This window comes from Physcomitrium patens, chromosome 5 (genome assembly GCF_059467195.1).
Source record: "Physcomitrium patens ecotype Gransden chromosome 5, ASM5946719v1, whole genome shotgun sequence".
Taxonomy (NCBI): domain Eukaryota; kingdom Viridiplantae; phylum Streptophyta; class Bryopsida; order Funariales; family Funariaceae; genus Physcomitrium; species Physcomitrium patens.
Genome location: NC_143414.1, coordinates 3,433,350 through 3,442,320, shown reverse-complemented (window position 1 = coordinate 3,442,320; position 8,971 = coordinate 3,433,350). Strand labels below are relative to the sequence as shown.

Below are 8,971 nucleotides of genomic sequence, written 5' to 3'. Positions count from 1 at the left end.
TAATATATATGTATGTGATCTAATTTTATATTTTTTCAGAGGAAAAAAATTAGATGCAGAGGTGACTGGAAATGTTAGGCATGTCCAACAAAGGATGCAAAGCAAAAGAGAATGAGAGGAAGGCAACAGGGCATGGATTCAACCTCAGCCGCAGGAAATCCATAAAGCAACAAGGGCCACAGTCTGCATAAAAAGCAACAAGACATGGTGGCGGTGCACCCTCAACGCTCTCAGGATAGCGCTTGACTTCAGGATAGCCAAACAAATGAAAGCCTCACTACTGAATTCTCTAGTAACAATCTCTCCTTTAAAAAGGAATCGCTCAGAATACACACAATTTGACTTTAACAACAACAACAACACCCAATTCTAACCAGCAAGGCAAGGCAGTTTATTGTTGCTCTTTTTACTAGAAAAAATACTTGAAAAACGAGGAAGAAAAAGGAGGTAGTGGCGCCGAAGAAGCAGCCCCGTAGGATTGTTTCTTATCCGAAAGCGCCGTTTGTGTGGCTCTCCCCTCTCTACTGCTTCGCCTTGCCGCCAAGCATGTAGCTCTTGAGGACCCCGCTGTGAATACCACTCTTCACTGCTATCAACCCATCGCCCCATCTTCTCTGTTTTTTTCCCCATTTTGTAGTTGGGTCTTGGTGTTGGTGAGGTTGAGTCTCGCTTGATCAGCAATGGCGACGACCATGGCCGCTACTGCTGCAGGGAGCGCTGTCTCATCCTTCGCCAAGTTGTCCTCCAGTGCCGTTGCTGGAGCTGGCGTTCAGAATGCTGCTTTCCCCCGCTCCGCGGCCGCCACTTCTCTGGTAAGTCATCAATCCTCGTAAGGAACACACCTTGTGCTCGATTTTACGCATATTGTAAGTCACGGGTTTCACATCACTGCTCAGCCGAGCTGTAGGTGTGTCACGACGCCTGGTTAGTTACTTGTAAACTGCTAGAGCTAGCATCCAGAGTTCCTTAGCTGTACCATCTGTCTGAGTGGTTGTGAGATGTGAAATAGTGACGTGGGTTGAGTGGTAATTGTGCACTGGCTACGTATGTGGACGCTTAATAGTGGGTTAATAATGGTGTCTACATGTACAAACCCAGTCATTCTTAGATTTTTCATGTAATGACGGCTTAATTGGGGTGTTCCTACTAGAATTGCCTCGTTAAGAGCCAATTTCCCCACACCGCTCAGCTGCTTAGTTCTTTAGATCCGTGGACGTGTATTATGTCCTCAGACTTCCTCTACTTGTCGGGAGTTAAAGTAGTATGTATGTTGGTTGAAATGAATATTCCGCCCCGAGATGTTTAGTTAGTATATCTTCGCGTCATGGCTGGGATTTTGAAGAACTGAGAAACAACTCACTTCACTGTTGTTGGAATCGTAAAAATGACTGCTATACGAGGTGCTGAGAATTTATCTCGCTTACGTTAACCACAATTTACATCCGAGAACTTGTAGTTAGTATTGGCAGACATACGTCATAGGAACCAGTTCGTGCGTCCTCTTTTCCATTGCAGTCGTAACATCTTTCTCAGGGTCATCGAATTATTGAATTAAAGTGTACATACGCCTGGTTTCTCAATGCTTACCATTCGGGTTTGAGGGACACAATTAGGATAGAAACCATGTGCTTCAACTGCGGAAATACTTGCCGACATTAGGAGATTTTCAACACTTAACATTGTAGTTGTCAGTAGGGCAGGTGACACGAATATGAACTCTTGCAATTCCCATGCAAACCTCACACTGACGATGGTGTTGATGATGGGTGATGAAATTTCATTCAGGGAGGCAAGGCCAGCTCTCTCTATGGCGCCAGCATGCCATATGCACGCAATGCAGTGTCCGTGAAGGCCTCGTCCACATCCAGGAACACACTCACTCGGGCAGAGCTCGGCGACAGCCTAGAGGAGTTCCTAGCCAAGGCCACGACCGACAAGAATCTGGCTAGGTTGCTGGTGTGCATGGGAGAGGCTCTCCGCACCATCGCCTTCAAGGTCCGCACTGCATCTTGCGGTGCCACTGCCTGTGTGAACACCTTCGGCGACGAACAACTTGCCGTTGACATGCTCGCCGACAAGCTCCTCTTCGAGGCTCTCCGCCACTCCCACGTCTGCAAGTACGCGTGCTCCGAAGAAGAGCCGATCCTTCAGGACATGGAAGGTGAGGGTTTCAGCGTCGCATTCGACCCACTGGACGGCTCCAGTATCGTCGACACCAACTTCACTGTCGGCACCATCTTCGGTGTCTGGCCCGGAGACAAGCTCACCGGCATCACAGGCCGTGACCAAGCTGCCTCAGCTATGGGCATTTACGGACCCCGTACGACCTACGTGGTCGCCATTAACGGCTTCCCCGGCACCCACGAGTTCCTCCTCATGGATGACGGCAAATGGCAGCATGTGAAGGAGACAACTGAGATTAAGGAAGGCAAGCTCTTCTCCCCCGGGAACTTGAGGGCCACCTTCGACAACGCCGACTACGAGAAGCTGATTAACTACTACGTGAGCGAGAAGTACACTCTCCGCTACACGGGAGGCATGGTTCCCGACGTGAACCAGATCATCGTGAAGGAGAGGGGTATCTTCACTAATGTAACCTCGCCAACCACCAAGGCCAAGCTGAGGTTGCTGTTTGAGGTTGCACCCTTGGGGTTGCTGATTGAGAATGCCGGAGGCTACAGTAGTGATGGCAAGCAATCTGTTCTGGACAAGGTGGTGGTGAACACCGACGACAGAACCCAGGTTGCATATGGGTCTCGCGATGAGATCATCCGCTTCGAGGAAACGTTGTATGGCGACTCCAGGCTCAAGGCTGAGCTCGCCGCTGCCACTGTGTAGATTGTTTTTGTATCTCTTTTTTTGCACTTTTTTTAATTTTTTTTTTATTATTTTTTATAATCATGGTACACCTTTCCGAGGCAGCAGCAGCAGCAGCTCCGTAGATGAGATATTCTTTTTTTCTCTTGTAAAGGTTGTTCGGTGCATGGCATCGTCTCATGGTTTTCCTTCTTCGCAAGCTGCAGCTTGTCAGGTTATAGCTGCCACTTGGAAGCTTGTATTTGTTCTCTGGTACTGGAATGTGCAAATTAGTCGAATATAAATTTCATCACCTGTGTTGTTAGGTGCAAATAGCTTCTTTATTTCTTGCTTGCAGTAGATAATGCAGAATATGAACAATTCGGAGCTCTGGTGAAATTGTACTCGTCCCTCTCAAATGTTACATTTTTGTTCTATTTTCCATTTTTATCCAATGTAGCACCTGGCTTCATCTGTCATGCCAGTTGCATATTGTTTCATTTGTTCATTTCAATATTCTCCAATGCTAATCATTGTGAACAAATCACAGCAATAAATTTCAATTTCGACGAAATCAGCCACTTTCCTCCTACATTAATAATGGTACTTCTCTTCCACACCAACAAAATTTCATTTTGAATATCGCGGTACGTGACAAGCAAAGAATAATACATTACACTTCTCACGATATGAAAGAACGTAGACAAATTTGAGAAATGAATGAAGTGAAAGGAGATAACTGTTGCAACCCATGCTGACCAACTCATTACAGCAGTTTACTTCGTTGATTATTTGAAACTGCATAGAGAATAAAAAACTAAATTGCCTCACAAACGCAAAATCTCTAATGCTGTTGTTAAAGTGGCCTCGACAACGAAAAACATTTCCCCAACGAAAAGTATACCGACGTTCGTTGATAAAAATACAAAACACAGAATGATATTAACGAGGTTTCACGTCACGCATACTCCTGGCAATGCTGTGTCTGCGCGGCGATTGCTATCTGGCGTAATATTCCGCAAGCTATGGCGCAGGACGATGCCTTGTGCACTTAGGTTACTACACAATCACATTTCTATTGTATCAGACTCGGACGTTACTCATGGATGGGCTCGTCATTTGCCTTCCTTCGCACTTGTCTCCCTGCTTCTCACTGAAGTCGAGGGTGCTGAGGAATGGCGAAGCGCTTTGCTTGAGGTCAGGAAAACTTGTGGGTTTACAAGTATTGCGCAAGTCCTGGCTACTCTATGGGAAGAATTCACTCGCGATTGGTAGTTTGCATGAGTCTGCGGCATCTTTTGGGGAACCCAGAAGTGAAGACGACTCAGAGGAGCCACGGATCCCCGAGAATGAGGTTGAAGTAAGTGTGGTAAGCATGTGTGTATTGTGCCGGGAGACAGTATCCTCTGAGCATTGCGGTCTACGACATCTGTCATCTATCTTTAGTTTTATCAAAGAAAACTGGATTTTGGGTTTAAAGATTAGGGTTTAAGTGGTTGATGGTTGAATATTCACCTGAACAACCGTGCTGGACCGAATCGAGAATGTTCGTCAATTTTCGATCCTTTCTGAAAATGGCGCAAGCACCTTGCTGTGCATTTGGGTTAGGGTTCTGTACAATCCTTCAACTGCAGAAGAAATTGCTATGCGTTATTTGGTGGATGTTCCTGGACGAAGAGAGTGCGGATTAATACATAAGTATCTTGGATTTTGCGCTAACATATTATTATTTTCTGCCAGAGCGGATTATCGCCTTCAGGGCGAATTGTTAACAGCGAGGAAAGTGCGCAGAGTGAGCTTCCTGTCCAGCCGTATGCCTCCCCTTCCAGAGAGTACTTGCAGAGGCTCAGAAGAAGCGCTCAATTTAAGGAAATTTCAAATGACTCTGTTAGTATACCTCTCACCTATTCCTCATGTACATCTGACAAAAATTAACAACAAATGAACAGATAAGTACGTAATGCAAAACATTCTTGCACTTCTAACCTGAGTGAGGCATTTGTCGATTGCAGCAACAAGAATGTTTGGAAGAATAGTTTGACTTTTTACTTACATGTGAACAATGTTCAAACAGGTGAAACCTTGTTCGGAAGGGCCAATTGAAGATCTCAGAGTGTACGACAGTGTAGCTAGAGCGCCTTCCTGGACAGTAACGGTTTTGACGTTTGTAGTCGCATTTTCTGCTGGGGTGGCTGTAGCTCAGTTCAGGATAGATTTATTATCAAGGAAGAAACATGGTAAGATTTTTTTTCTGATTAACGTCCAGTCTCCTTGAAGCATCTGTCAGTTGAGATAGCTCGTCTAGAATCATGTTTTGAAATTGGTGCTCTTCTTGTTTCCGATTACAGCATTCGGTACCTCTTTACCCATTTAGTTCTCTCGTGTTTGGATATATCAAACTCTTCTTTTTCATTCATTACGAAGTTTCTCTTTTTTGATCAAGTAGAGAAACGTCTGATCTGATTTTTAAACAAACAATTTAACAGGAAATTAGTAAAGCCACAAGTTTGTAATAGATGATTGGTTGAATGAGCACGAACTTGGACTAGTCATTGAGCACATCAGAATGTTGTTATTTGGCATGGTATTGAAACCTTTCTTTGGGCAATAGTGGTGCTTGAGATTCTTGCAGCAAGTTAAATGTCTGTATCCTGTTTGTCGAGTAACACTTCGATTGCTGAAGCCATTGTAGATGGAGGGGTACCACCGTCTGGAATGGCGTCAGTTTCATATCAAGAGCAGGTAGGTAAGTTCAATATCTCTTAAAGTAATTGTTTGTCTCTTGAATTCACTGCTTTCGCTGAATTATACCATCAGTGAACTTAACACGTTAGTGATATGCTGTAGTAGCATTGTTGCTGCTGAAAACACTCTGTGGATTATGTTTTCCCTGCTTGCAGTTACTGGGACACTTTCGAGCCGAGGAGGCTCCCGAGTCTGAACTCAAACCTGTCCTTGCTGATGGCAGGTAATAAGATTCTCACGCTTAGTATTCTCCAACTTTTAGCTAACCAAAAGACAAATACATTTTGCAGGATCATTGGGTAGCATGATCGTGCAGTCTATGAACTCAAATTAGGTTCATTGTTCACTCCAGTGGTTTAGATTGATGTTTGCGCAAACAAGAGCAGTAAAGACAAGCTGCTTGCTATGCCTTCTGTATAATATTCTCGTAATAACAAGGAGTTTTTTGCAGTTCAGGAATCCGATGGTGTTTGCAATGCTGTCATATATATATATATATATATATATATATATATAATGTTTCTTCGTTGACGTTCGCAACCTGGTTTTGACTGTTGGATGCAGTGTAATGCTAAGGACTGCAGCTGCAAATGCCTTTCTCAGCATGCAAGATGCAGCGAGGAAAGACGGCATCTGGTTGATTCCTCTCTCTGGGTATGAAAACTCCCATGTACACAAAATGCAGATGACCATCATATCGGTTTTCTTAATTCGTGTAGTTTCTCCAGAAAGATGATCTGAGTAGAATAGTACTCTGATCTCTTTCGATTATAACGATTCAGAACAATGAATTTGCTATTTTATGTACAGAAAGTTTTCTTAGTGGTCAAACTCGCAGAACCGCAACCCTGTTTGTATCTTTATATCTGTGTGTTTGTTGGCTATTTCATATTCACGATGTGTTCATCCTGTTTTAAGCAATGGAACCTAATTTTGACTCACGTTACATTTGCCACAGGTTTCGTTCTGTAACATCTCAACAGAGTGTGTTTTTTGACGGGAAGGCAGAGCGTATGCAACGTGCGGCTGAGCGTGCTATGGTGAGTTCATTTTAATAGATAAGACTATTGTTTGTATGGCAGAGGATGCCAGACTATAATCGATTTATAATTCTAAACCGAGTCTGCTCGGTTCCTCTTCATGAATTCATGGCATTGTCTGACGAAGATATTCTGTTTACAATGAGTTTACAATATTTCAAGTGGTAACGATGAGGAAACGATCTTTCGAGCCTGCACTGGTCACTCCACTTTTTATCCTGTCAATCCATTTTCATGCTTTATACACAAAGCTTAACATGAATTTTGCTTATGACTGACAGTTATCTGCACCCCCGGGTTACAGCGAGCATCACACTGGTTATGCAATCGATATTGGTGATGCGACTGATCCTGCTACTTATTTCGAACCAGGTGAGTGGAAATTCCTCTTCTATCTTTCATGCTTTTCTGTTAATCTGTCAACGAGCTATCTAGATGACAACGCAAGTATGGACCATCTTTTTTCCAAAATCCTGAAATCCATTTCGCAGTTCGGTGCTGCCTTGAGAATACATGTACACACACCCACTCACACACTTGCACAATACTAACCCGCATTTCTATGACTGATAAGAGTTTGATGAGGGAGCAGCATACAGATGGCTGGAACAAAACGGTGCTAGGTAATTGTATGACTGGTTCCTCTCTTTATATTCATCAGCCTACTAAAACTTTCGAAATTGATGAAAGTAGTAATAAGCAGGAGGAAGCTTTCTCGTGGACTTAAAGCATCACATGCTAGTAGCACAACAGCCAGACAGCATGCAGCATATGAGGCTCTAGTTTGCATTAAAGCATTCATTTTCTCTAGGTTTTCAAGTGTTGCGTCTAACCTTGTTGTTTTGCTGCTAGATTTCATTTTGAACTGTCGTTTTCAAAGGACAACTTACATGGCGTCTTGTACGAGCCTTGGCATTGGCGATTTGTCGGGGATGACCATAGCCTTCATACCTTCTATGCTCAACACAAATTATATAACATCTCTGATTGTAATCCTTAGTTCTTGTTACAGTCCTTTCCATCAGCAGCGAAGTGACACCGTCATTGCCCTAAAACAAATTTTCATGTTCCGCTTACAGCGCAACCAAAGAATAGTGTACCGACCCGTTCATTAATGATCATACTCTTTCTCCAGTTAGACTGAGCTGAATATTTTCACAAATTGTCACATTTTGACCAGAAAGCTACTGGCGTTGTGATCAAACCCCACTTTCGCATGTAGCGAAAACTGCGAAAGTAAATATTATAGAAATGAATCTTCACATATTTCAAATCTCACTCAGATTCTCACATTTCACTCTATATAAAATGTTGGTTGTAAGCACTTCACCTGTGAAACTTGTGCAACGTATCTTCATATAAAGCCATCTAGTAAACATTTTAATATTTACATTTTGCGATAATACATGCCTTTAGCTCATTGTTGAAGCTCCAATGCTTGCCAAAACTTGGGATGTATTAGCGGAGAATCGTATGAGATTGGTCCTTCGAGTATTACAGGTTGTACCGACTCATGGGTGTGTTCAGGTTTTTTCTTTTCGACCCAGACGAATTGCGGTCTCTGGATCGGAGGGTTGGGTCTCTTGCTAGGATCTGACCTGTTGTTCTTTGAAGTTTCTTGATCTGGTGTTGGGTTGATCTCGTTGGAGTTTTCTGAGTGTGTAGGTTTGCTTCGTGGTCTCTTCCCTTCTTTGTTTCTTCTTAGTGGACAGTTCTTGGCATGATGTGAAGTGCTGCGACATCGGTTACATTAGTTTGGCAGACCACTGTATTCGATGATGTATTCTTTCGCCACCTAGGAAATTTGGTAGGACCATTGAGTGTGGAAGTTTTGTGATGTCGTCCACCAGTATGCGTACACGAGAGTCTGAAACTTTACTTCTGTATGTTTCGGAGGGGTCAATTGCCATCACCTCGCCGATGTTACTAAATGCCTCTTTGAGTTGTGGTGTGCGTAGTAAGCGTTGTAGTCCTCGCAGTTGGGCCCATATTGGATAGGTTACTTGTTGATAAAGCTGATGCAGCTTCCAGGTCAAAATCAGCTCTCCACGTAGAGAAGAGAATGTCTTGGTTGTTGAATTTGTACTGTTTGGTTAGCGTGTGCGTTTTGCCTTGTTCACTTGTGAAGTGTACCTCAAAGTATCCTCCTCCTAGCATCGTTATCGAGGAGTAGGAATTATGGGGTACCTGAGTGGCCCATTCGTGAAGTATCCTCGGGCCGGGGTTCTTCTTCAAGTATCCAATGAGGGTATGTTTCTCTTCATGTGTGATTTGCTGCTGTAGCTGCTGTAGTGTGTTCATGCTGAGGGTGGCTTTGATTGTATTGTGTGCATGTTGGGGTTGCGAAACATTGCGTCCTTTGGCGTGGGTGTAATTGTGTTGCCTATGGT

At 43.6% G+C, this 8,971-nt stretch overlaps 2 protein-coding genes across 5 annotated transcripts; both read left to right on the top strand.

The window, feature by feature from the left end:
• Positions 1–597: 597 nt before the first annotated feature.
• Positions 598–3,109, top strand: LOC112282587 (sedoheptulose-1,7-bisphosphatase, chloroplastic). Its single transcript, XM_024520373.3, has 2 exons — positions 598–812; positions 1,786–3,109. Exons 1-2 carry the CDS (start codon positions 681–683, stop codon positions 2,836–2,838), a joined length of 1,185 nt encoding a protein of 394 aa, XP_024376141.1. The 5' UTR covers positions 598–680; the 3' UTR covers positions 2,839–3,109.
• Positions 3,110–3,779: 670 nt separating this feature from the next.
• LOC112282588 (uncharacterized) lies at positions 3,780–7,847 on the top strand. Of its 4 annotated transcripts, none has more exons than XM_090250269.1 (10): positions 3,780–4,156; positions 4,537–4,683; positions 4,871–5,033; positions 5,489–5,538; positions 5,697–5,764; positions 6,106–6,195; positions 6,500–6,581; positions 6,863–6,953; positions 7,156–7,204; positions 7,434–7,847. In XM_090250269.1, exons 1-10 carry the CDS (start codon positions 3,899–3,901, stop codon positions 7,579–7,581), a joined length of 1,146 nt encoding a protein of 381 aa, XP_090106395.1. In that variant the 5' UTR covers positions 3,780–3,898; the 3' UTR covers positions 7,582–7,847. The 4 variants fall into 4 exon arrangements, with proteins under 4 accessions (XP_090106395.1, XP_024376144.1, XP_024376143.1 ...); XM_024520376.3 differs by having other exon boundaries at positions 5,480–5,538; XM_024520375.3 differs by having other exon boundaries at positions 3,780–4,165.
• The last annotated feature ends 1,124 nt before the right edge of the window (positions 7,848–8,971 follow it).

Excerpts from the sequence above, each read along its gene's own strand:
- LOC112282587 (XM_024520373.3), top strand. The coding sequence starts at position 681 with ATGGCGACGACCATGGCCGCTACTGCTGCAGGGAGCGCTGTCTCATCC. Across the intron at positions 813-1,785 it reads CCGCGGCCGCCACTTCTCTG|GGAGGCAAGGCCAGCTCTCT; the intron begins GTAAGTCATCAA and ends AATTTCATTCAG.
- LOC112282588 (XM_024520374.3), top strand. The coding sequence starts at position 3,899 with ATGGATGGGCTCGTCATTTGCCTTCCTTCGCACTTGTCTCCCTGCTTC. Across the intron at positions 6,196-6,499 it reads TGGTTGATTCCTCTCTCTGG|GTTTCGTTCTGTAACATCTC; the intron begins GTATGAAAACTC and ends CATTTGCCACAG. Across the intron at positions 7,205-7,433 it reads CTGGAACAAAACGGTGCTAG|ATTTCATTTTGAACTGTCGT; the intron begins GTAATTGTATGA and ends TTTTGCTGCTAG.